Source organism: Astatotilapia calliptera, chromosome 7 (assembly GCF_964374335.1).
Source record: "Astatotilapia calliptera chromosome 7, fAstCal68.1, whole genome shotgun sequence".
In the NCBI taxonomy this organism is placed as follows: Eukaryota; Metazoa; Chordata; class Actinopteri; order Cichliformes; family Cichlidae; genus Astatotilapia; species Astatotilapia calliptera.
The window spans coordinates 66,322,977-66,350,438 of record NC_137428.1 but is presented as its reverse complement, the minus strand read 5'-3'; the positions used below and the strand labels follow the sequence as shown (position 1 = coordinate 66,350,438).

The 27,462-nt window shown below is 40.2% G+C and overlaps 1 protein-coding gene across 27 annotated transcripts in view; it reads right to left on the bottom strand.

Moving 5' to 3' along the window:
- Positions 1-27,462, bottom strand: part of mical3a (microtubule associated monooxygenase, calponin and LIM domain containing 3a) — a 79,188-nt gene that overhangs the window by 32,457 nt on the left and 19,269 nt on the right. For 22 of the 27 annotated variants that reach the window (XM_080304924.1, XM_080304922.1, XM_080304918.1 and 19 more), the window contains 17 exons: positions 12,264-12,671; positions 11,639-11,846; positions 11,428-11,544; positions 11,206-11,307; positions 10,518-10,673; positions 9,971-10,071; positions 8,526-8,783; positions 7,809-7,924; positions 7,334-7,460; positions 7,110-7,203; positions 6,283-6,430; positions 4,368-4,564; positions 4,080-4,198; positions 3,896-3,952; positions 3,553-3,729; positions 2,633-2,728; positions 2,240-2,323 (listed from right to left, as the gene is read on the bottom strand). In XM_080304924.1, the coding sequence (XP_080161050.1) occupies positions 2,240-2,323; positions 2,633-2,728; positions 3,553-3,729; positions 3,896-3,952; positions 4,080-4,198; positions 4,368-4,564; positions 6,283-6,430; positions 7,110-7,203; positions 7,334-7,460; positions 7,809-7,924; positions 8,526-8,783; positions 9,971-10,071; positions 10,518-10,673; positions 11,206-11,307; positions 11,428-11,544; positions 11,639-11,846; positions 12,264-12,542 (2,436 nt within the window). In that variant the 5' untranslated portion in view covers positions 12,543-12,671. The remainder of the gene's footprint in view (positions 1-2,239; positions 2,324-2,632; positions 2,729-3,552; positions 3,730-3,895; positions 3,953-4,079; positions 4,199-4,367; positions 4,565-6,282; positions 6,431-7,109; positions 7,204-7,333; positions 7,461-7,808; positions 7,925-8,525; positions 8,784-9,970; positions 10,072-10,517; positions 10,674-11,205; positions 11,308-11,427; positions 11,545-11,638; positions 11,847-12,263; positions 12,672-27,462) is intronic. The other 5 variants (XM_080304934.1, XM_080304941.1, XM_026176626.2 and 2 more) reach the window with 2 other exon arrangements.

The following is a 27,462-nucleotide window of genomic DNA, read 5'->3' as shown; positions in this document are numbered from 1 at the left end:
GGATCGTTGAATGAAACGGATGAACTAGAACTGGTTTGTAAAAATGCTGCAACTTCAGTGGTGTGGAACTGGTTTAGCTTTCGTCCGTCAGATATACACCTAATCACATTTTTTGGTAGCGCATGCTAGCGGGCCGTCGTTATTACCGTGTTTTTCGGAAAATACGGCACACTTAAAATCAATCCTTTGATTTTCTGAAAAATGGACCGTGCAGCTTATAATCCGGTGTGCGTTATGTATGAATTCTGGTTGCGTTTACTGACCTCGAATGGATTTTATGTACACGGCGCACGAAAATCTGTCAAAAATGTTGTAGCACGACTTTGCTAAGCTACGAAGCCACTACTCTTGATGGATTGTCGGAGCATTACAGCTGTCGTAGTCAGGAGCCTCGCGGAGTGATACGTACTGTGCTTCAACATAATGTTACCGTATTGTGTGTGTATAACCTCTTTTTAAGTTTTGTGGATATTATACATGGTTATGCTGAGGATATGTCGGCCAGTTTCCACTGGAAACGTCTTTTGGTTAAACTGTCAGCGAGGAATTTGCATCCACACTGTTAAATAGTTATATAGCTTTAATGCACATAAAAAACAGCTGCTTGTTTAAGTGAAAATACATTATTAGTGCAAAAAAACCCATCAAAGTTGTGGAGTTGTAAAGTACTTTGTCTCGCGTCAATTATATCGTCAGTTAGATCGTTATCGCAAATTTTCAAATACATATCGTGATAAATATTTTTGCCCTGCCCTACTGCTGGGAGCAGAAACTCAAATACCCAGTGATTACACACAAGGTATGAAGAATGAACCACACACTGAACCTTGGAGCAAATGGGCCAGCACATCGGGTGCTGCTCCTGTCAGCTAGGAACAGGACATTTTGCACTGACTCGCCAAGCTTGGACAATAGAAGAGCAGAAAAATGTTGCCTGGTCTGATGAGTTGTGACATTCAGGTGGTAGGGTCATAATTTGACTTCAACATAATGAAGGTACAGCCTTCTATTAACGGTTCAGGCTGGTGATGGTATATAGACATGGGGGATATTTTTTGGGTCCTTTAGTACCGACTGAACATTGTTTAAAAATGTACCTGAGTATGGTTGCTGACCACGGACACCCTTTATGCCCACAGTGCCCCATATTATCATGCTGGCTCCTTCCAGCATGAACGGAGATCTCAAACTGGCTTCTTGGATATGACAATGAGTTCATAGTCCTTGCATGGCCTCCAGTCACCAGATCTCAATAGATGGGCACCATCGGGATGTGGTGGGACGGGTGTGTCACATCATAGGTGCGAAATCTGCAGCAACTGTGTGACGCTATCGTGTCAACATTGACCAAAATCTCTAAAGAATGTTCCAGCACTGTGTTGAACCTGCCATGAAGAATGAAGGCTAGAGAGAGTCCAGCCAATCACTGACGAGGTGTAAAAAGAAGAACAGTACTAAAAAGGAACAAGCGGAAAGACTGACGTCGTGGGTGTTTTTAACGGTTATATTTTATATGCTATTATTTATAAACATTGGTTTTCATTAATGTTAACTTGCGTATTTATAGAGACACGTTATATTTTTGAAGCACACTTTTTTTTAATTGAAAGTAAACTTCACTATTTATTTTAGTACATAAACCGTCTTCTTTATTCATAGTTAGAGTGCAGAGCTGCCTCCATATCCAGCTGCATTTCTCCATCTGTGACACCAAGAATACTAAAAACTTGTCTGTAAAATATTTTTTCTTTACAAATAATTTGCTTTTTATAACAAAAGTCATTCACTCCTTTTCTTTTTTGCAGTTGCACTTGTGCAGGTTAAAGTCTTAGTCACACAGGACGACCGTGTTTCTGTGGCCTTTGTATGCAGTTGTCTCGATGCATGCTCAATCATCCAGGTAAGTAAATCCCAAAAGGTTGATCCTGTTCATCTGCATGTCCAGATGAACAGGATCAACCTTTTGGCCTTTGTATGCAGTTGTGCAGAAATAAACTACCAAACAAAACACAAATATAAATATAGATGTTTTTTAAGAACGTGAAATAACTGGGAAGGTTTTGTTGTGATTAAACAAAAACTTTTTTTGAAACGAAAACAATTTTATTGTAAAACAGTCATGTGATGCTTGGTGAGGCTACAGTCTCTTCCACTTGCTTCTAGACCAAAACACCAATGTATTTAAGAAGGGGAGGCTACATAACTAAATAACTAACCATAGCTAGCTAGCTAACCATACCTGTTCCCCTCTGCTGGGCAACGTCTGACACTTGATCATCTCTTTGTACCGAATGCTCAGCTTCTCCTGCTGCTGTGTGCGTCTCTGAACCAAGACAGGAGAAGCAAGGATGACTGTGACTCTGCTTCTAATTCCATCTCTCTTGGACACAAACAAACACGCACGCACACGAAACCGTGCAGCTATCTGACTGGAAAGTTAAACAGTCAAACAGTTTTGCACACAAGCTACTGTGTTAGTTTCTCCAAATCTCACACAACAGATCTCAAGTCTGCCCACTACAAAGTGGGCTCAGGGTCCAACAGCTCAACACAAAGTGGCTTTCCCCACTATGAAACACCACGGGGATATATGGTTAGTCTAGCTGTTAGTCTCTACAGGGCTAATGTTTACCTTTCTCCATGCTGGGACAGGTGCCAGACGCACTGGCTCTTTCACAGGGGGTGGGGAAGGGGGCAAAAGACGGTCCAGATTGGGCAGCGAGTCCCCCTTTGTAGTCAGTTAAAGATGAGTGACAGCGAGCATGGCCAATTAAAGGGCCAGAATAACCATGCAAGGCATCGTGAAATGGTCCATAATGAGGGTGGAAACCAAGGAGAGAGCAACAGAAAGAAGGAAGTGAATCATGTATGAGTGGAGACGCAGCAGTAGGAAAATATGTCTTCAGAAAAGATAAGGAAATGACAAGACAGCATAAGTGCATCATGTGGGGTGAACTCTATATTTATAGAGACAATGCACAGTAAATGTCATGCAGAATGTAAATAAAAGAACGTTTTTAACCTAAAAAAAAAAAAAAAGCATCACTCTTATAAGACTTTTAGGACCTTATCTGCAATCTTCATAGATTTCAGCGGCACACAAACCAGAAGAAGTTTTCCCAAAACAATTACAAAACGTCTCTCTTCTCTCCGCCAGCACTATTGTCTACTGTTTCAAAAGCTCACTTCTCCCTCCCACTGCTCTGTTGGTCATCAGTGGCAAGAAATCCAGACCACTGCGAACCAGTTCACCCAAGCCCTCCGAGCCCAGTCAGCACTGTGAGTCCACCCACATGTCCCAGGAACAATACAGAGCCTGACCAACATAAGCATGCGGGGCTCATTAAAACAGTGACCTACAGGTCATGACATGAAGCATGATATTCACATGTTCATCACAATGCTGATTTAAGAAAACAAACACAGTCAGTGTGCAAATATAACCGCAGCTCCTAGAACATCCAGTAGGCCTCTGCATCTTTTCCCTGTGGCTTCATCCTGATTTCCACCAGCTGTAAAACCACAAAATGAGACGACCAGTTTCTTCCATACCTGTCGTTTGAGTCCTGTAGGCTGAGTGGGAGCATTCTCCTCAAACTTAGCAAGCAGCTGGGTGGCCATGACCTTCACTTTGTTGTTGTTCCCCACAGCAGCAGAATCCATTTTTCTCTCCGACAGGATCGCAGGAACAGATGGCCTGTCGTCACGATTGGTCCTCGATACCTCGTCCTGTGAGAAAGTAGTCGGGGGAGAAAAAACACAACAAAACAGCTAAACTTTTTTGGCAATCACTGCCAGTCTAGTGGGATTAATTAGTTGGTTCTGGTTGGCTAGACTGCTCAAGCACTAATCACAAGATCAACATCTGAGACGCTCTGCTGTCAGAAATACTCACATCTTCAGACTGGCTGGTTTTCCTTCTCTTCCCGTCTAAATCCTTCTCTTTTTTGTCCTGTTGAAGAAAAGTCATGTGCTATTTTCCCCCTCAGCAAAAAAAAAGTTAAATAAATAAATGATGAAATGCTGATTTTGTTGCTTTAGGAAGAAGTGAGATATACTGGCATGTTTCAGACACTGACCTTGGGGTTTCGTTTTCTGGAGATTGCTATGCTCTGACCCAGCTTGCTAAGGAAAGATATGGGAGACTTTGTGCTCGATATCAACGCAGCCTTCTCTTCTGGACTCAGATTTTGGTTATCTGAACAGATATCCGTGAAATAAGAACATTAACAGAAAATAGCAATTTAAAGTTCTTTCAAGATTATACTTTTTTTTTGAGTAAATGACCCTTCTGATCAGAGATCGTCACGATGTCTCTCAAAAGAAAATTACAGAATAAAAACTCCCACTGTAGCACCATCTCTCACCTCCAGGTGGCACTGTGTCCTTAAACATCTCATAGAACTGACTGAGGTACATGACCATAGAGAGTTTGTCTGGCTCCACCACAGAGGACATCTCCTTGCCCGTCATGCATGGTGAGATGCCAAATTCCCTTTCTGCCACGTCAAAAGCTAACTGGTTGTTCTTCTCCTGGTCTCGTTCATCCAGGGAATCAAAGTCACTGAGAACAGAGAAGAGAGACCACAGACAGTGAGAGGCAAGTAGTGATGCCAAGCATCTCAAATGCAAACTAAGGGAATGGGGCTGATAGGTGCTTGAACTACAAACGTATATTACATATCAAAAATATAAGAACTTGATCCTTGTGGTCATATAAATTACACTTGAAAAGGTCCAATTAAACCACGACTAGCGTGTGCTCTTAGAGTTTCATTCAAAAAAAAAAAAAAAAAAAAAGATATTGCAATAATTTATTTTTTAAACCCAAAAACAGGTCACATTTTCGCTGTTCTAAATCAACTGTTGAGTAAAAGTATCTGGTTTTAATGCCACTAAACTGTCCGTTGTTTTCTTGAGCTAGCTGAAAACTGTTAGTGGCAAACAACAATGCAAGAACAGTAAGAGTAAACCAAATCAAAACAATAAGGCTGTGGGCTGTAAAACAAAAATCAATGAGCTTCGCAACATTCGTAAATTGTTCACAGACTTTATAGCAGCTTTAAGAAAAAATGAAATAAAAACTAATAAAAAAATTAAAATGCTGAATGCAGATCTGCTAATACACACACACGAATAAAAGAATCTATCATTCTGGGGAAAAACATCTGATGCTCGGTAAAATAGTGGAGATCTTTTATTTCCGTCTTCCTAAAGAGGATAAAAAGCTGACCTAAGTGTAAGATCAACAGGAGAAATCTTTACTAGAAAATGGGAAAAACTGACTGCTTTTTATCAGAGAAGTGAGGATGCTGAGGTGCAGGACTTAACCTTATGCACAATCTAGATTGATAACACGTTTAAGTAGAGTTGTATGGACTGATGTGCCCCCAGTGTGCATGTTTGTTTGGTTTAAGAGTATAAATCTATCAAGTATCCCACAGTTAGTGATGAATCAGCAACATTTAAGAGAAAAACTGTCCCGCAGCTTTAGTTGTACTGGAAATAAACCACAAACACTAATGATGAAGCACTCGTGTAAAGCAGGTGGACAGTATTACCGTAAATGTCCTCATTACCGCAGCTGAAGATACCATTAACATGGCACATCAATACATCTCAGCTGCAAACAGCATCCATTTAAATGCATTACAACATCACAACAAGCGCTGAGTGGGACCTCCATTATTTATCTTAACCATCATTTACACAAACACACATGACGGCAGTTTTCCAAAGGTTCCTTCACTCATCCTTCTGGCTCATCAGTAGCAGCAAAGAACAACTGCTACCCTACTTTGTAAAGGTCGGGCAGGAGAAACGCTCTAATAGCTTATAATGTTAATTGCCGTGTAGTCTCCAGAGGATAGCAAACCACATTAGGCATTGTGGATGGAGATTGCGTTATTTATATTGTATGCGAGGGTGAGCAGAGCGTTCATGTATGCTTGTGTGTGGGAGAAGAGAGGGGGAAATGAGGACATCTCAGCCCTAGGAGACCCATGGGGGTATTTTAACTGGTGGCTGTCACCTCATTTACAATGATATACAAGGTCCCAACCAGGCAGTAAACATCATTTGCAACCAGCAAACACATAAACACAAAGCAGACCAGTCATTCTGAAACGAAGCAGTTTCAGTCCTTTCTTTTAAACCACAATGGGATATACTTGGCAAGGTTTGTACAAGTTCACAAACTGGGGGAGGAAAACAAACAAAAAACCTTTCCATCTATGAAATGTCAATCTCCGCGTTCTAGATGCATTTTCTTTAGATACTCACATAAGATCAGGCCTGTATCTGTGAATTAGGGCACAAAGGGCCAGGCCGCTCTTCCAAGACATGGTGAGGTCTGTCACATTAACATTCCTGTAGCCCTCTGTTTGCCTCTGGCACCAGTTGAGCAGCTTACTGGACCGAGCTATGGATTCTGATGTGTGGGAAAGAAGACAAAATTAAATGCTTGGTGTGAAATCTGCAGGTGGAACAGCATCTGAAGTAAGCAGGGAAGGAAACACAAACTGTTTCTGGGCAGCGTTACATGTCTCTTGCTGAGCAATCTCATAGCCTTGGGTCAGGCAAGGCTGAGCAGCAATGGGGCCCCATCATTCATGCTAGAATCAGTGTTTAAATAAGCCCATGGAGAAATATTACAAACCATGAAATGTAAAGATTTTACTGATGTAAGAAGAAAAGGATGCAAATGGGAGGTTAGGAAAGGATGCAGAACTCACATGAAAACTTTAAACAGCTACAAGAGGCTTTAAATGCTCGATATAGCCATGGAGCTTGAGTGAGTGGATCAATAACCGAGTTAGTATACGCAAAGGAAATATCATGGAGTCTCTCCAAAAGGTTTCATCACTCCAGTATCCACGCCATTCATAAATATACAGAAAGACTCATCAAATTTGTTAAAACTTTTAAAGGTCCCTGAAAAGCAACGCCATGCATTCGGGCTTTGTGTTACCTTGCAACTGCTTGTCAAGCAGGCAGTTGTCTAGAGTGAAAATAGTTCAGTATTACATTTCAGCAACAGTGACGGCAGCAACTCCTACACTGATTAACCAGCCTATGCCATATCATCTACAAGCAGAAAAGACACAAACCATTCCTGGCCAACTTGGGGGTTGATGAGTTGATCACGTTCTCGATTTCGATGCGAACTTCCCTGCACTCCCCCGTGTCAAACAGGTGCCGCACCTGCAACGTCAAGATGATCATTTCTCGCATGAAAAAGCGTATTTGCATAATAGCATCAAACACAACCTGGTTTAAGCTAATAACGAAATCTTAAAAAGAGGCACTGTGGCTTGTTAGTGCTCATACTCACTTGGCTAGGTTTGAGGAAGTTGAGGCTAATGTTGGGGTAACGAGTCGTAGGATCCACACTGTACTGACTGAAGTTCTTACTGACATTTTCTGGTGTGGTCTGAGGCAGAAGGCGGTATATGCTCTCCCTAAAAAACAAAAGCATCCCCATTGGGCGACCTTAACTGAGTGAAATGTAACAAAAAAGCAGCAGTGTAATATGATAATGCAGTAGCAAATCGCGATCACATTGCTCTCAGCGTCACAACAGAACATTACGGGCACATTCCAGTCAGTCCTTACTACAAACTCTTATCCTATTAGTACTAACAGAGGTGGGACTGATGCTTGAAATCTCACATTTCCTAGTAAAGCACTTTGAGATAAAAGGGTGTCCCTGAAGAGAAAGCACATCGAAGAGTGTGGCTGCAGATATGTATGAGCACAAGAACAGAACAGGTCTTGGCGTGCATGCATTAATGTTTCCACGCTCTCACCTCTCAGCCAGCACCTCAAGAGGGGTTTTTCCTTGGGCCCAGCTCTTCACCATCCAGCCCGAGTCCATGGCTGCCAGGAAACCTCGGGCTATGCCAGTCCCCATGGGCCAGAAGGGCTGGAGACAAAGTAAGCACATTCAATACCCAAATATGGTCAAATATGCAAACTATAATAAATATCAGAGATAGAAACGAGCTTTAAATCAACACCTTAATCTTAAGAATTTTAAAACAGTCTCTTGAAAATCTTTAAAGGGGACAAATGCTTTTGATATGTTGCATTACTGCTTATATGAAGTGTGTCCAAAGTTTCAAACAATGAGATCAGCACAATCCGAGTAAGGAAAACGCTCAGATTCAGACAGTACAAAGCTTCGTTTCCAAACAATTATTTCTACTCTTGTGCTTTCCTAAGCAGATTTCTTTATGTCGTAGCCACAATGATGATTAAGTTTCACTGAAATGATCATGTGGCTTCTGCAAACATACCCTGGTACTTTTACCAGGGTATGTTTGCAGAAGCCACACGAGGGGCAGCCAATCGGAACAAAATACACTTTGGGAGATTTTTTTCAGAGAAGGAAAAACTAAAACAACTACAGACTTACATGAAGGGCCAGTACGACATTTTTACACAGTCAATTTTTCAGTTATTCTAGTGAAGTCCCAACGCAAGAAAAGGAAGAGTCGATCACAAGTCATCGTCATTCCTCTCACCTCTAACAGGCTGTCGCCAACAAGCGCCACTAGCAGCTTGTGCCCATTGCGTTGGCGCACCATGGCGGCATTTTCTGAAGCATACATGCAGGTGAAGTCAAACATTGCTACATCAGGCTGGCCGTAATGGTTGATGGCAAAGTCCAGTGTGGGCAGCTGGTGGTTGGTTGAAAAATCTGCAGCTTCACGTGCATAAGACAGCAAGGCAGCCTGGTCTACGTTGGCTCTGGAGAGCAAAAGCTCGGTGTCTGCATAGTCCTGCAGGAGAAGCAGGTGAGATAAGAAGCGGCCTTAACATGAAAAATTCATAAGAAATAAATAAAAGGAAACGATTTCCCCAATTGTAAGTTAAGATTTAAGATTTTTGAGCTTTAAGAGCTTCATATGCCCGGCCATCTGCTGCAACCCAACCAGTCACAGCAGATGGCCCCGCCCCTCCCTGAGCCTGGTTCTGCCGGAGGTTTCTTCCTGTTAAAAGGGAGTTTTTCCTTCCCACTGTCGCCAACGTCCTTGCTCATAGGGGGTCATATGATTGTTGGGTTTTTCTCTGTATGTATTATAGTAGGGTCTAAGATTGAATTGAATATGATACAATGTGAATTATACAACCCCTTTACCACATAGAGCCCAGAGGATTTGCACTGGAATGAAGTCTCTCTAACATGTAGCATCAAATCACTGCACGCTTTGATAGTGACATGTTTTCACAGAGGGCGGTAAGAGATACATTTCTTCCATCTTCAAGCTCTCTGGTCTTCCAGTGGTGGTGCGTGACGGGAAGGGTGGGGCAGTGGAAGATATTAACAGGGGCTGTTTTCTGATTTGTAGTTCTGCCATGAGCTGTGCTGACTAGCCTCTGTCTTCCTCTATCTCTTCAAAATTAAAAAATAAAAATGGCTACACTGAGCTGTTTAATTGCTATAAAAGGAGCTCATCATACTGCACTGTAGTCGTGCTTACATAATCCAAATGCACTCTGTCTTTGGACCTCAGTGTATGCCCAAACGTCATTAACTCCCCATAAAAACAAAGAGCTGCACATCCATGCACAAATCAAAAACAACAACAGCTAAAAAGATCTCTGCTTAAAACTTAATGCAGACATTTATGCATCTATATCCTTTATTAATATCACTACACAAAGACAGACATGCCAAAAGGTCTTTCCGGTTTCCTGTGCAAAGTGGCCATGGAAAGGAAACTCCCGTATTTAGCGAGGACACAAATAAGTAGCAAGTGCTTAAGTTGGCAGTTTGCTCCAGAATACCGTTGGCTTGATTAGACCATTAGGGAAAAAACTGGAGGAATTTACAGAGAGAATAAAAGACTGAAAAACAATGAAAGAGTGTGAAGAAAAAAAGGCAGAAAAGAGAGAGAAGGACTAATTTTGTTGGTTTGAACAAGCATACAGAGACGAGCAAGCGCTGTAGGCTTTAATCACTCACATGTAGAATGACTCCTTTCTCCAGCAGGCTCTGTTTTTTGGCAGTCATCACAAAGTAATGCGTGTCATCCTTGTAATAGACGATATTTTCCAGGTCAATGCCTAAAATGACCAACAGAAAGATGTAGTGTTACATAACAAACACAATCATTTTCCTTTTTAACAGAGCTGACAATCCTGACGTCATTTGAGCACAAGAGCAGCAATTATGCCTTTCAAAGCACATAACCAGAGCCTCGGGGACATTGTCATGTCAGCGGCAAACTGTGGCCGGCTTGGCGTCAAACCTAAGTATTTTAATTGAGTGCGCTGACCAATTTTTAACTATGATCAGAGCACAGATTATTTGTCCAATTACTTTTATTTTTGGCATCAACTGCTTCCTTTTGCTTCTCCAGATCTTGCAGTTACCAGTAACAACAACAACAACAACAACAACAAAAGCACATGTTTTATGTTTTATGTAGTACCCGAAATTCTTAAACTGCATCATACTGTAACTGTTACACAGACAAAAAGTAATGGAGGAGAATGGAGCCATGACAGACCGGTTGCTTCTCTGAGGTCTTGAAAGAACTTCTGATTGAAGATGAAGGCCACGCCGCTGATCTCTTCAACTTTTGCCTCTGCCGTTGTGTTCCTGTTAATGAAGTTAGCAGTGATGGCGATGGCGAGCTTTCCCCGGAACTCCTTGCGCCGAAACCCTACAGAAAAGCACGGATGATTGAGGAAGGCCTCAAGGTTAGAAACCAGTAACTGTTCACTCCGTTAGTGAAGTAAAAGAACATAAATTAGAAATGTTAAAAAAATCACGCTACTTTTAAGCGCATACAATACATAGAATATCTAGAAGCATCTACAATTTCATGACATCGTCTGTCCTGCAGACCGCCTTCTCCAAAAGAGTCGAATTAGAGGAGAAACACTCCTGTGCAAAGCTCCACTGAGGTCTCCATGTGTGCGTCCCAACACTCATAGGAAACAGACCTAGTTCAACAGTTCCTATTAACTGTGCTTGGAGAGCAAATACTGTCTGAAGTTGAACGCAGAAGCTAAGATGTACACAAATGCTCATTCGGCCGTGAGGAGCAGAGCGAGGTCAGGTACCCAACCACAGCTGCACACGAAGTGAGATCATAATCATTCTAACTGGCCTCCAACTCGACAAACAGTGCCGCTTCATTTAGTCAAATGCATTACTGATGCATTATTCCCAGTCTGCGCATGCAAACTCGCCTGGTAACGTGTTTCTCCTTCCATCTGCTCCAATGATGACATCAAACTCCAGCTCGCTGACGGGGTGTGTCCTAGGGTGGATCTCAGCTCTCCAGCCAATTCCTAAGAAAACACAGAATGTGTAATCGGACAGAAATGCATTAACAGAGTCGACACTCATAGGCTCTGACAGATAGTTTCATGCACTTTTGGACACATTTGGCAGCTGCTCCATTTACTAACTTTCACTTTCCTGATCTTCAGGAGGCTCAATAAGGCTTTTAAACTCTACGTTCACGTGGATCTCGATGCCCAGCAGGAGTGCCATTTTGAGAAGCATGAGCTGAAGCTGCCGAATACCTAGAACACACACAGAGAAAGAATATGTAAAATAACTTTGATATATTTTGTATTAGTACCAGTAGAAGAGCTCAAGAGAATCATGTCTACTCACTGATATGATCGATAGCACCAGCACAGAACTTCCCATAGAACTTTTTGGCCCCGAGACCCCTGAGATCCTGGATGGTGAAGGGCCAGAGGTGCAGCACATTGTTTCTAGAAAAGGCATCTCTCTTCTCCAGAATCACAACTTTGGCCCCCAGGAAAGCGAGCTCGATGGCTGTACGCAAGCCACATGGCCCCGCACCAATGATCAGACACTAAACAGAAAATGGCACAGAAGTTTCAGACAGGTTTTAAGGAAGCAAGTCGAATCTATTCTTAACTTGCTTTCTTGCTCGACTCATAATCCACCTATTCAAGCTTCAGTGTGTAAAACCCCACACTAGCATCTAACACTCAACTTAATAAAACGGTCTAGCCTATAGCTGTTTAATAGGCTTTACCATTATAAGATACATCTATCTTCTACTATAATTATGAGCAACTCCCTAACTACAAAGCCCAAAGTGAAGACATCTTCAGCCTAGTGGAAGAAAAATAAAGATATCAACATACTGAGGATCATATTGTTCAGTCTGTTAGATGTGAATGGGAACAGGAGCCCAAGCTAACCACAAAATCCAGCTTTAAAACAAAACAACAACAACAACGATTTTCAAATTATGCTGCCTTACCTTTGTGTTGGCACAGGCACGGCCCTTCTTGTACTCCTTGTGGCTGGCCCTCTTGTCTAGCTTGGCCCAGAGGGCCTTGGCCTTCCAGTAGTTGAGTTTGGACTTGAGTTTGTGATAGAAGATCCTGTGATCACTGGGCTTTACTTCCAGGTGGTCACATAGCTCCTGGAAGGCCTTGAGAATGCCCTTACATGTGGTCGCCTGGACAAAGTTGTCAAACAGGACATGGGACTGATTCACCCCATCTCCTCCAGCCGCACCGGCACCTCCATCTCCCATGGTCCAGACTAACTCCCGGGCTGTGAGGTCCCCTCACCCCCAGAAAGGGGCTTCTGGGTCCAGCCTCAGCTCTGGAAAAACCCTCTCTCTGCTAGAGAGCTTTAACTCCCAGCCTCAGGAATCTTCATTCTGTAAAAGAGAAAGAGCGACAAATTAAAAAGTATTAAAAAAAATAAATAAAAAAAAACATACATATTGTTACAAATGTAACAAAACTGGAAAAGAAAACATGAAAGATTATAGTTTTCTCACATGTGTGAAATGGAGAATTTTACAATGATGATTTGTTGTACAATATTTTACATCAAACACTTAATGTCAGGCCTCCAAAGCACTACATTCACAAATCCTACAGATGTGAATCTGCGATGAACAATTTCTGATCTGGCACAGTAAAAACAAACAACATTAATTAAAAACCACATCAGTTTATGTCATTCATGACCTGCAACTTCTTGAGTGTCACGTATGTCAATTCATCAAATGCCTCCATCCTGACCATTGTTTTAGAAGGAATATCTGATACGTACATAAGTTAAGATTTTGGAGACCCAGGAGAGTAGCTCAAGTTAACATATTCATTATTTTATGTTAAGTCTCTAAAGTGTTTGGATGTCTCATCTAACAGCAGAGGAAGCTGTGGAAACAATTTTGGAGGGAGGAGACTGATATTTTATTTTATGCATACCGTCCATCTAATATTCTTTAAAAACAGTCCAAATCAGGCAAAAAACATTCCCATGATATTCCTCAGGTATAACACCAGGTACAAAATACAAAATTACCTTTTTTAAACTTTCTTAAGTTTCTGTGATCATTTTCTCAACAACAAGTATTTTCATCTGCCTTTTTGACCAAAGACGACACATTCATCCCATTTTTTATTTATTTTTTAAATTTTGCACAAATCTTCCACCTGGAATTTTATTTTGATGAATTTGATGACCGAATGCTTCTTAACAATCTATTTAACAACACAACTATATTTTATATATGACGACTTCTGGCTACTGTCATTCCTCTGCAGCATCATGACCTTAAACAACCCTTTGTATTTCTAAGCATGGAGCTGGACACAGGAAAGGTACCGACACAAAGCCAGACAGGAAACACACAGGGAGAAAGTGTATAGATGCGTCCTTGTGGCACAGACTCACTTCCAGACACAGGAAATGGTGGGTTCACTGCTAAATACACTGTGAAATAACACAACAACCCTTCTCAGTCAAGAAAATCATCTAGCTCTAATAAGGGTCTCTGAATAGCTACATGGATATACTGTGCACAGCTTTATTAAGCTATTTTTAACCGTTTTAACCTCCAGGGGTTAGAGATCATTCATGTTCACTGATGTCTGTAGCTTTGCTGTGATGAATGGGGAAGGCCCCGTCCATAACAAAGTGGATTTGGCAGTAACGTCTTCATCAGCTCTGACCAACATGGCTGAAAGTATACAAGGTAGATTAGAAGGATGGAAGACTATTATAAAAAGCTCAAATAAAAAAAATCAAGCACATTGACTTAAAAACCACCACACAGTTGATTCGGTTTGTTGGTGGTTCATTTGTTTTTAACCAAGCAGAAGCAGTGTTTTGCATTTGCTCCGAGCAGCGATGCAGAAACTTTTCTTGCCTCTTTAAAGTGAAAATAAGAAAGATTGAAGCGAATAATTACACTTCTGACGTGCTAGGAATAACTCTTGCTTACTTTCTTACAATGAGGACAGCTGACAGGACATAACATCTCATGTTTATAAGGTACATAAGCTCCAGGCAGGCTGTATGCTAAAGAAAGCATAAAGAATGGATGCGAGGGTGAACAAACTGGTGTGGCTGTGTGCACTCGGAACATAATCTGGCCAACAGCTGCTCTGGTGGTTCTTGCACTGCAACATTGTTTAGGCTGGAATACCTTTCAAAGTAATTATTCTGAGGTTAAACTCTGCTGTTTTGAGGATATTACTAACTTACTTACAAAAACATTATTTACAACGACCCGTTTAGATTTAAAAGCTCGAGCTTTGTTCTCCACTTTCCAGGATGCTGAGCTAGTTCGTGGAAACCAATGTAGCCCCAGTCCCAGTGGCAACACGTGATGAAAGGAAGGCAGGTACAGAGGTCAGCTGGCCTCCTTTTCACACACTGCCAACTCCTCACTGCAGTGAAAACAGCAGGCCTTAGTTTTGGCTCTGCCTCAGTCAGTCAGGAACACGACTATAAGGGAGCAGTGCTGACGCAAACAGAAAGAGCCCTTCACCAGAACAGCCAGCCACACCATTTCTTCTTTGCCTTAACTTGTAGTGTACTTTATTCAAAACACACACACACGCATCAAAGTGTAAAGGTTTGTGGTTGGAGATGTGCGCACATCTGTGCTCAGTCAGTCCCCAGAGCATACATTTAGTAACAAGAATGAAAATACTGGCACACATTAGTTCCTCTGTATGGAAGTAAAAACTCAAATATAAGATTTCATTGTTGAATCAAATCACACAGACTTATTGATATTGCCCTGATATATTGTTATTGGCAAATATGCATTTTTTCTGTTTTATTTTTTGTTCATAAAACATTTGGCATAATTTAGAAATTGCGTAATTATATGGTAAGCACAGTAAGTAGCTAAATACTACTGTAGAGTTAAAGAGGCACAAAAAATACAAGAAAACAACAAAAGGAGCACAAATATGCAGCAGACACTTTTCTACATCTTTAACACTTTTTTGGTATAATGTGACAGACGTCCTCTCCACAGCAGCAGCTAAGTCGGACACCAGTGGTCTACTATACCAACTGTTCTGCGTATTTTTGACAGTGCCTCGCTACGTCAGTACACAGTTACATTTAGATATGAGCTTGGACTTTACCATCTCACTTCCATGTTGTACCCTTCAGACATACCATACAAAAATTCTGTTGATCAGGAGCAGTTAAAATAAAGCTGCCTAAAAATTAGGGTGAAGGGAGCTAAAACAAATCTTTTCCCCTTTCAACATAACTCAACATACTGTTTACATATAGAAGATTAGGTGATATATCAATACTGGATTTTTTGGCTTCCTAAGAAGAATCTAGTAGTACCCATCCAGAATCAGCCGGGTTGTAGTACTAAGCCCAAATATCAGGGGTAAACATTAATTATTAAGCCAAATTAGCTGCATTCAGAGCCTGACTATTGAGGAAGTTGTGAGAATGTTTAAGATCGGTACTCTATCAGGAGACCGCTGATTGTATCAGCGAATTAATCAGATCAGTAAAACAAAAACTCTGAACGCTGTGTCCTAAATTCTTGACCAGTCTTTTCTTTTGCTGTCAAACAATGACGGAGGAAACAAGACGTAGCGAGCAAAGAACAAAAGCAGTAGAAGAAATGAGCTGAGATTAAACTTTTTGAAATTATACTTCCAAAAAAGATGATCTTGGAAGGATGATGATGATAAACTGTATGGAGACACACAAATATGTGCATATTGTGTTGCTGTGTGTGCGCGCGTGTGTGTGTCTAAAACAGCACAGCTCAAACAGACATTCCTGTGACATGCTATACCATGACCCTGCTTAATGACAACAAAGCTGACCTATAGTTTGAATAACAGTACCCTCCTACAGAGAGAGCCATGTGCACACTCCACAGCAGCACTGTGTGTTTCCCAGTGGTCAGGAAGAAACCACACAGATGGGATGTATGGGATACAGTAATTAAGAAAAGTAAGGATATGGAATGGGCCTCATTTTATGCTTTTCCAAACTAAATATTTGAAGTGTGCAGCAAAAATAAAGGAAACTCATGAAATATGAGCTCTTTCTGCAATTATCCTGACATCTGGATGAGCTGCAGGATTTCACACGTTCACAGAATTCCCACAAGACTGACACACATGCAGCCCTGGCTGCATTACATCATCCACTAATCTAAAAATAGACACAGAGATTAGGCCAGTAGTCCTGTTTGTGGATGTTTGACAGCATGATTTCTTTATAAACACTGTCACTATAATGGCTCCAAAAACAAACAAACATTTCAAACCATCATTTTTCTTTGTTTTGGTTCATTTTGCTCTTCCTTTGGTTTCACTGTAGAAACAATCTGGGATTTTTCTGTTTCTTGTTTCATTTACATTCCACAGACTTGGAAAACCACAGACTTAAGAGCTTGATCCTTGATTATTTCCTTTATGAATATGTGCGAACAGATTACTAAGGAGAATCAGATGAGCTATGGCTGTTTGCTAAATGCAAACACAGTCAGGCGAATGAACCCAGAGGTTTTGAGACAGAATTTCTTACCAGTTATATCAGCATAAAATAACTGGGAAGAATGGAATTAGACCAACTTTACCAGTTCTAGAAAGTGTAATAAGAGCTGGATTTTATGGATTTATGCCTTTGCTCATTTCATCCAGTTTGCCTTGGGATGCATTCCATTTTAGCTTTGTTCCTGAAAGTTAATGATTACCTTAACATCCCATGACAGTTCTTGAAAATAGCTAGACCATAATAATAATAATAATAATAATAATAATAATTAGTCTGCAAGGCAACAACAGGTGTGGTCTGTTCACGGGCTGCCTGCGACTTGTAAATAGATCACACTGACGACAAAAGTGGAACGATTAACTCCGACGTCTAGGCAAGGCAAGGCAAGGCAAGTTTATTTGTATAGCACAATTCAACAACAAGGTGATTCAAAGTGCTTTACAGAGACATTAGAAACAAGAACAAATAAAAAGCATGATTTAAAATTGATTAAAACAAGCAAATAAACTAACTAACTAATTAACAAACAAACAAACAAACAAACAAACAAACAAACAACAGTATATAAAATCAAAACAGATAAAATCAGAACAGTAGATAAAATCAGTAGTTAAATGTAAGTTTTGAAATTTAAGCTTAAAGTGTGGATTTGGTGCTTTATTCAAATGCAGCTGAGAACAGGTGAGTCTTCAACCTGGATTTAAATAAACTGAGTGTTTCAGCTGATCTGAGGCTTTCTGGGAGTTTGTTCCAGATATAAGGAGCATAAAAGCTGAATGCAGCTTCTCCGTGTCTGGTTCTGACTCTGGGAACTGATGAAAGACCGGATCCAGATGACCTGAGGGATCTGGATGGTTCATACTGGGTCAGGAGGTCATTGATGTATTTTGGTCCTAAACCATTCAGAGCTTTATAGGCCAGCATCAGAACTTTAAAGTCTATCCTCTGACGGACAGGCAGCCAGTGTAAGGACCTCAGAGCTGGACTGATGTGGTCCACTTTTTTGGTCTACAACAACAAGTCTACATCACTTGTTGGTCATTGTGTGCACGGTACCAAAACTGGAGACAAGAAAATAGTCACAGCCATCTGCATGAAACACAAAGGTGTGAACAATCCTTCCAAAAGAATCCTGTTTCCAAACTGACCCTAAAAGTGAATACGTTCTACGTTTTTACCCCTAGTGATAAATTTCATCCACATCCATCCATTACTTTCCAGTAATCCTGCCAGCGAATGCTTATCATCAGTGCTTGCAAATCCAAATTTCCTAGTTTTGGCCATGTGGCTGTCACCAACACAGAGGCATAGGGAAATGGGAATTTGGACCTTAACCTAAACTCCATACGGCGGTATGAAAAAACATCATGAGAGATGTTAGAAAAAGGAATGTAAATATACCAATGTACAGAACATGTTTGTCTAAAACTAGCTTAAACAGAATTACCTGAGATGACAGTAATAATGACCCATCACTCCACACACTGTGACTCCATATTGAGAGGATAATGCACAAATTTAAGTCAGAGTGTATTAATGGCTGTGTTACTCACTTCTGATATTAGTTATTGAGCAGACATGCTCATTGTGAGTCTATGCAAACTACTTTACTCAGTTAAAGGTTGTAGTCATGCACAGGTGCATCCAGCAGGAATTAGGAGAGTTGTGTCTGTTCACATAGCGAACAAAGACTCAGACCACACAGAGAACACAAATAGTTATTGGATCAAATTCAAATTGTCTCTGGCCGAAGTCGTCTCCAAACCGTTTGGCTTTTCGATCACATCCCTAACCCTCTGAAACTGAAGCCGAGCAGTTCGTTTGAGCTGATGCAGACGCTGCCGATTTCGTTTCACGAGCACTGCTAACAACAAACAATTCATTATCCGAGCTTCAAACAGCACAAAAGATGGATGTAGCCACCGTAATGTCACTTGTCGGTTGGTGAAGTCCCATTTCGAAGATTTGATATGAGCGTTTTCACTACTGCCATCACGGCATTTTGAAAGCAGATGTGACGAGTGAGGGGCTCGGCTTGTTAGCCACTGAGTTCATCCTGGATCATCATCCTTTCAGACATTTAGAAGGGCCCAAATTTACAGAATGAACTTAATGTTTTATATTATGACCTAGGGCTGCTCGATTATGGCAAAAATGGTAATCACGATTATTTTCACTGAAATTGAGATCTCGATTATTTGACGATATTTATTTAACCCTTTAAGACCTACCATAGAACCAAGTCCACCAGAGCTTATATTATTTTTTTACATGTTGTAGTGCCATTTGTGGGAGCATTTCAAGTTGCTATACATCAATACAACTGTTATAGCCCATATTTTAATAATATGTATGCATTAAGTCCATAGTAACTACATTAATTGCAAAAAAGTGCAATAAGCTACAAAAAAATTGAAAATCGTTTTTTTTTTTTTTACATATATTTCTACTTGGAGAAATTTAAGAGGTTTGTCCCTCAAAACTTTAAATACAAAAAAGTTGCAAAAAATAGTTTACAACAACAGGAAATTTATTTTGAGTGTCTTCATAGTTTTATTTTGGAGATACAGCAATTTTTATATACTGCAGGAAAAACAAAAAAAACAATCCTATGATGCAAATTTGCAAAGAAAACAGCATGTGCATCTAGGGCTGAACGATTATGGAAAATAATCTAATTGCGATTTTTTGCCCCAATATTGCGATTGCGATGCGATATGCGATTATTTTTTAAGGTCTTTGTCTTCTGTATTATTAAACAAAGACAAGCAATACATCATATAGTATGGCCAATACTATATTACATTAATTTGTGTATGAATGCAAGAGTGAATGAATAGTGGCATTGTAAAGCGCTTTGGGTGCCTTGAAAAGCGCTATATAAATCCAATCCATTATTATTTATTATTATTATTATTATTTTAAACTGTTCTTTCCTGGAAGACAGACCTCTGTTATGATGACATGAGGTGATGCATGAATTGATGACTGACATTTTTATTTAACTTCTTCAATCACAACAGTATATTTGAACATACACAATAGTTTATTTTTAGCTTACAAACATCTGAGCATAAAGTGCTGACAAGGAACCCTGGTGTAAACATTAAAATGAAAGTCAGTACAATGTGCAGATTGCAGAAATATACATTAAAAAAAAATCAGTGGCTTTACCACACTCAGTTTTTCGACATCTGTGACAGTCATTCAATTAAAAAATAATATTAAATAAATAAAACTAATAAATAAAAAATACACACATCTTACTGATCTCTGCAGTCAGTAACATTACACATAAAGTGCAAACATAATAGCAATTGTATAAACACACACACAAACACGCCTTTAAAGTTTAAAGGCGTGAAATTGGACGGTCTAGCCTTCTGATTAGCTAATCAGAAGGCTAGTTCTGATTAGCGTCACTGCTGTCTCGGTGGAGTTTAATAAACTTGGCCGTCTGCTTCTTGCTATCTAAAATAATAATAACTTTAATCTCAGCCAAACCGATTTACTCACGAACAAACAAAACACTGAAAAAAGCCCAACAATAACATTTTTAGGTTGTCTAAGTGACTTATATATTACGTTTAACCCGAGCAGCGAAACTCCGCGGTGATCTGAAAATGATGTGCCGGGAGTTGTGCCGTTCTCGGCCGCATCAGTAATCCTCGAGCTCCCGGCTAGCTGTCGAGCTGGTGGGTAGCAGACGCCTCTGAAAACGTCGAAGCACTTTTGCAAATATGGGATATCTTGATAAACCGAGCAGATATTTGATGTTTACACAACTACTTTCTCGCCTGAAAATATGTTAAAAGTTTATTTTGTGACCCAGAAAGATTAGTATGAGTAATTTTAAAACTTAGTAGCGGCCGCCATTGCTGGAAACTGGAGTTTGGCTGGGCTGCGCTATGAATTCTGGGATATGGTAGTAATTTGGACAGCCTTATAATCGCAGTATAATCGCAGCCTTTGCGGTTAGAAAATTGCACTTGATCATGTCGCGATATTATCGCAAATGCGATATATCGTTCAGCCCTATGTGCATCAAAATAAACTATTTCCAGCTGTGCAATTCGAGTTCTAAGCATCCCAGAAACTATTCAGAATAGTCAAACATGACTTATAAAAACACCAGTATAGGCTTTTAAGGCCTACAAGTAAAAAACTACATTTTCCGCGAATATGGCGTCACTTCTGGTTTTGGACGAACAGCTGATCGGCTCGGCAAAGCGTGTTTCTGGAATATTATGTTTTTGTTCCTGCAAGCGCTTTTTATGCAATTTTTTGCAAAGCTTTATGTGGAAGGAAACCGTGACTGAGGACAAGCTGATGGCATAAGATGTAAGTTTCATATGCAAAAAAAAATTATTGCGCTAGCTTACATGGTTCAGGTTCTACAGGGATTTAAAAATAGTTACACAAAACGGAGCGTGCTGCTCTGACCGGCTTTAAAGGGTTAACAATAACAATGTATTGAATAATGACTTTAAAAAATAATATAAAATAGTGTGCAAATACTGATAACAGTGCAAATGTTTGCAATATAAGAAATAAATGAAAAATGTAAACATCTAAGTTTAGTGAACTATGCAGTGTTGCTCTGTGGTGCAGCTACTACACCGTAGCAAAGTTTACACACTGTGTCTACTTGATCCACGTCTGACTCCGCGAACCCACAATGTTTCCACACCACTGAAGTTTTTTTTTTTTACCTCTCTTTTCAACCAACGACAGTCACTCTCCTCTCCAAATAACTTCTGCTTAGCTTTCCGAGCTTCCCTTGGGTCCTCTTAATTGTTGTGACACGTGTTCGAAATGCAGAGAGGAGCGCTCGATTTGCTACACGGAGCAGCGCGAGAGTAAAGCTTGAGGGAGGTGCTAATAATCGGCTCAGTCATTTTTAATGATCGTGGAAAGCCCAGATCGTAATCGTGATTAAAATTCGATTAATTGAACAGCCCTATTATGACCTCAAATTATGTTTTCCCAGTATACAAACCCTTAGGTTTTTTTTGTATCTGATGCCCTCATCTAATTTCCATTAACGTCAACAAGAGAAGCTCCAACTTCCTCCAACAAGCTGTGTAGTTTGCAGTATCGCTTACTAAGACTGAATAAATGACTATCCAGCTATTTGTTTATTGCTTATGTATTCAGTTGTGAATTTTTTAAAATATATTACATCTCAGCTTAGTTTCATCACAAGATATTACTGTTTGTTTGTTTCACTGTTGGACAGCAAACAGTCCTGGAGGCACACTTCTATCTGTACTGTCACAGCCAGATATCTGCAGCACCACGATGGAGTTCTTGGACTTTGTGAGAGAACAAATAAAAAGAAAAAAAAGAAAAAGAAATATTTTGTTGCTTCTCTCTGGGCAATTCTTTCAGTTGCAAACATTGCAGAAATAACATCAAAGACATGATTTGAAATTATTTGCATCGTGATTTTGTCAAATAAAATCTGACTCCACACATGTCGTCAGTAAAAACTTTAAATAAATAAATAAATAAATACATCTTGAGAGTCAGACTCATGGATGAAGAGGGAGAGCTTGATCGAGCGCAGGAGGCAAGTATCTATGGGGAAAGGTGGAGACTAATGTCTATATTCATAGATCCGTGAACGCTAAATGAGGCAAAGGGATAGAATTGCAGCTACGGCGTTTTATATCATGAAGAAAACATTTTCAAAACCTTAGAAATGCCCCTTTTTATTGGCTTCATTTACACCCAATTACTTTAAAACTCAAATAGAATAGCTAAGAAGCCACATCCAGCTCCACTTGATGTACTTGTAGAATTTAATCTGAGAGAATAAAGTGGTTCCTGGAAACAAGTACTCCAGGATTTATACTGGTCCCAGTCTGCTCAGTTGTGCTGCCAAGACAATCCTCAATTATGCCCAAATCCGGTTTTAAATGAATCTGAGCCTCATTGCGTTTCAGAATCTGTTGGACTATATCCAACCCTTTCCAACCATGAAAAGAAATCTTAAATAGCATGTTTTAAAAAGCACAATATAAAGAAATTTACCCCAGAATAGCTGACATGACTCAGGGGAGCAGTTTCCGATGACAATGGGTCTTTTGTACAACCTACATATTAGTAATTGCCTCAAGGGAGTCTGGGCACAGGCTCAGCCTGCTCTTGCTTGCTTATGGGTGTCAAACATGGTCAATTAGAGCGTCCTGGCAGCTCCGGCCAAAGCTGTTTGATTTAGGAATCCTCTCAAATTCAAGCTGAAATGCCACTTCCCCAACTTATGTGCTGTTCATAACAAGTCTTGACTAGTGTAGAATAGTATTTATGCTATGCAAACATAGATACAATGAACCATGGACGGTAGAAAAATGCAAAACCATTACTCAGCAAAGCTTTTACTGCATCAGCGTTATCAATAGCACTACTCATAAAAATCTGCATGGGTTTTCACATTTGGTTATCTGTATACATTTTACATCTGAGCACATACTGAAATAAAAGCACATATCAGGTTACTTGTATACTCCAAACCCTTCTTAACAGCAGACTAAGAAATGTAGTCTGAGGCAGACGCTGGTCTCCGTGTATTAGTTATGGTCGGAGTCGGGATATGCAGACGGCCAACAGGACTTCAGTTTAAACGTCCACTGATCATCCAACATCCAACATCAGAGTTTTCTGATGTCAAAGCGAACATCTCCCTGCATGTCCAGGAAGAACGATGGACAGAAGAAAAAACAGCTCGGCTGTCATGTGAAAACAAACCTTAGAGGTCGTATGATTTGGTTCCACACTGAATGCACACAGGCTAACCCAAACTGGGTTTTTGATTCTTGCCATAGGAAAACTAAACTATAACTCTGTTCCCAATCTTCTTACCTCTTAAACCACATTAATTACACCTCAAACATGAAGAATGCCACAGCCAATGTAAAAAACAGGGTGAAATAAGGAAACACAGAACGAGAAACTAACTGATATTCCCGGCACTGATAATTAGGGCTGTGCGATCTGACCCAAATCTCATATCCCGATATAAGACATCTATCACCCCAATAACGATATAAATCACAAAAATGTAACATTTTCTGTAAATTCTGTGAATCTCGGGCAGAAGTGTTTCCAGCTGGGCGTCGTGTAGCTGGAGTCGAGTGTTTTAGCCGATGCATGAAACGATACATTTTTTAAACATAAGTTGTAACGGCCGCCGTTTTCTTTGTGAGTATTTATTACACGGCGTGCTGCGGGGAAAAGCCTGTTCTAACGTTTGAGTCTAAGGTTTATTTTTTAGCACCAGACGGCTCTTTTTTACTTCTCATCCGTAAATCCTCTGTATACTATTTTACGTGATTCAGTTTATTTTGAAAAGTCTCAACAGGATCTTGAGCTTTATTGTGAAAGGTTTATGTGGAAAATAAACAAGCAGACACACGATGGTTTTACTGTCATTGTTGCTAACGACAACGCTTAAAAACAGGCGCTTGTCCGTCCGTAGTGTGGTTATATTAAATATAAGAGAAAGAGAAAACTTTAAGAAATTAATATAGCCACTACAGTGACCATCAAAACCATGAAAAATATTACCGTAAACAGTTTATTTTGCGACACCACGAAACAAACGATAGCGTAAAATGAAACGATAGATGTTTTTACATCGTCATTCGATATATATCGTTATATCGAACAGCCCTACTGATAATGTTATTTACCTGTGTGATTATGATACAAGAAATAGCTGCTATAATAAAAGAGATCCGTCCTCTGGCATGCGGTTCTGATATTATGATAGTACAACATTCAATACTCAGCAATGGAAGAACTAGGAGATACTGTTTCCAGCAGGCAGGCACCAGTGCCGCGTTTCAATATTTTATTTTGTTTTGGGTTTTTTTTGATGACAAACATCATCTAAAAAGAGCAAAGTACATTGATTGGAACGTGCAACAGTGAACTACAACCAGCACAGCCCATAATCCCATCACATCCATGTTTGCTTTCTCTAATCTCTGCACGTGGGCGCAGCTGTGAGTAGTTCAGATGGTAAACAAATTGCAGGACTCTGTCGAGTCGATATAAGGGAAGCAGAATCTCTGACTAGCTAAACCTACAGTTGCCGAAATCTTTCATTTGGGTCGGTCATCCTCAACGTGTTAGTATCGCTGCGTGCAGTGTGGCAGCAACAGGGAGCATCAAAAACCAGGTATTAAGACCTATCTTTAGCAGAATGAGGTTTACCCAGTAAACAGCCTGTCTTTCACACAGTCGATAACTAATTATCCCATTTGCCCTCTTAGGTTACTGTATAACTCACTGCATAACTAAGCAATGATTTATAAAGGATATTTCTGTTAACCAATAAAATGAGTCACACGCGTCACTTTAGCTGTGATCAGGATAAAAGCACCAGAAGAATATTTTCTAATTGGAGAAAACAAACTGTACATATGCCTCAAAATAGTCCAAATTAAACACATGGCCATCAGAAATATCAGATGGTGCATTACTGTTTGATCATGAGCAGATGTGTTGGAAATGTTACAACTATCAAGAAGCAATAAATAGGTAAAAGTAGAGTTATGCAGTGTGCGAGCTGTGCTTTCATCCTCTTTTCAGACCAGTACATGTATTTTTTTGCTGTTTTACACAGTGTGCAGACAGTTGAATCAGAACATGCAAGGTTGGCTTTCTTTCCAGCCTCGCAATGCGAGTTGAGCAGCAGACCAGAGGAAATCCAACCTTCCAGAGTGTATTGAAGAGCTGCTGCAGTAGGAAGGTAACCGAACACCCACGCAGCACCACGAGGCATGATTGCTTTATAGAAGCAAGCATGAAAACAGATTCCTTCCAAATTACACTTTAATCCCTGTCACCTACTACAAGGTGGTAGGAAAATCATGCTTAGCAGGTGCAGCACAGATTGCATTTAGACACTAGATGAAAACTGAGGAATTCACTGCTTCACTGTAAATCATATTTGAAATGATCAAATGAACACAAAGCAGTGGAGGGATGTGGACGAACTGGAAAAGAAACTGAGTCACAATTCATTCCAAAGTAAAAGGAGACAAAGGGGGATTCACAAGTCTTGTGTAGTTTAGTGAAGCCGATCAAAGTGTTGGTGTTAAGGTTAGCTGATCAAACGTCTTCACAGCTCCAGCCGAACCCTAAACCTCGAGACAAGAGTTCACGTCCACATTTTAAACAGCCGTCAAGTCCTGTTCTATACTCCTGATCCCAGGTCTGTTTAACATCTTGTGTAACCGCCAAGTGGATATTAGAGGACTGATCTGTGAACACATGATGGAATAAAACACAGATCTGAGCAGAGAGCACAGATGATAGCAAATTAGGAGCCCTAACGAGGTAAAGCAATCATTATTACAGTTCAAAAGGGTAACAAGCTGATGTTATCGCTATCATTCTACACGCCTACTCTAAAGTTGAAGTCTGGTTTGTCATCCCTCACGTGACACCACACATGGCAGCAAGTGTGTGACATCATGTGAAATAAACACCGGATTGAGACGTTGTTTCAATCATCAAAGGAGCAACAAGAGAAAACCTGATTCAACTATATTGGCAAGAAAGATGATTTTAACACCTTGTCAAGACACAATTAACATTACATTCAATAAAAATCAATGTTTTGTCATGACAGGCAGAAAAGGATTCAATATGAATTCGCTATGAAAGCAGTGCTGATGTAATGTGTGGAGACTAGGTTAGAGGACAGAGACGTGGAATATTAAATGTGTGGATGTCAGTCACAAATCTGTGCAATGTGTTGACTTTAAGACTTATCAATGCTCTTGATAAGAGGGGGAAAAAAGTGGTGATTTATTGGTCGGTTATTTCACCGTCTATATTTTAGTTTTGTATGCAAAGAAAATCTTTTTGGTTTTTTTACCCGTACTACTTCGATGAACTAAAACGTTTTTTTAGTTTGGCTTAGCTTCAGTTCTGGTTTTAGTTTTGTTAACTACATCAGCCTCGTATCTATGTCACTACTACCCTTATTTCTCCCTGCTTTTTCATATTTCTCTTACACAACAATGGTTTCAAAAACAATTACAAAAATAAGGATTAAGTTAAACCAACATTACCCATCGATCCCATCTATGGCAGCGTTTCCGTGCAGCAGAAACAACTAAAAACATATAATGCTTCCAGTGTTGTTAGAGATCGCGCCCTGAGATGTATCCCGAGTAGAGAAGAGAAACTACAACAGTGTGCCGTAAAAATGGGTTTTGTGAGGTAGCTGAGAAAATACACACACTTAAGCAAAAAAGCAACGGCGCAGAGAGTCTCAGTAGCCTGTTTGCTTGTCACATGAAGATGTGTAGGATCAGAGTTTCTGCTGCACTGGCTGACGTAAGATAGTAGCCTTTATAGAGTTCAAGGAGCAGCAGACTGGCAACATGTATCACTGGCGTAGCCTCTGGAATGCATTTGTCATACTGACCCACTTCTGATCTCTAAGGTGGAAGAAACAGCCAAGAAGTAAGTCTTTAATCTAGAGCTGTGGGAAATCACAAAAGCAAATGGACAGGAGCCATGCTGGAAGTCATGCAGCTTTGACTAGTGATTATTCCACCAAATCTCATTTATTTTTCTTACTATGGGGGGGAAAAAAGAACGGTGGCAGATAAAGCAACTATCTCAGACTTTTTGTGGGATCT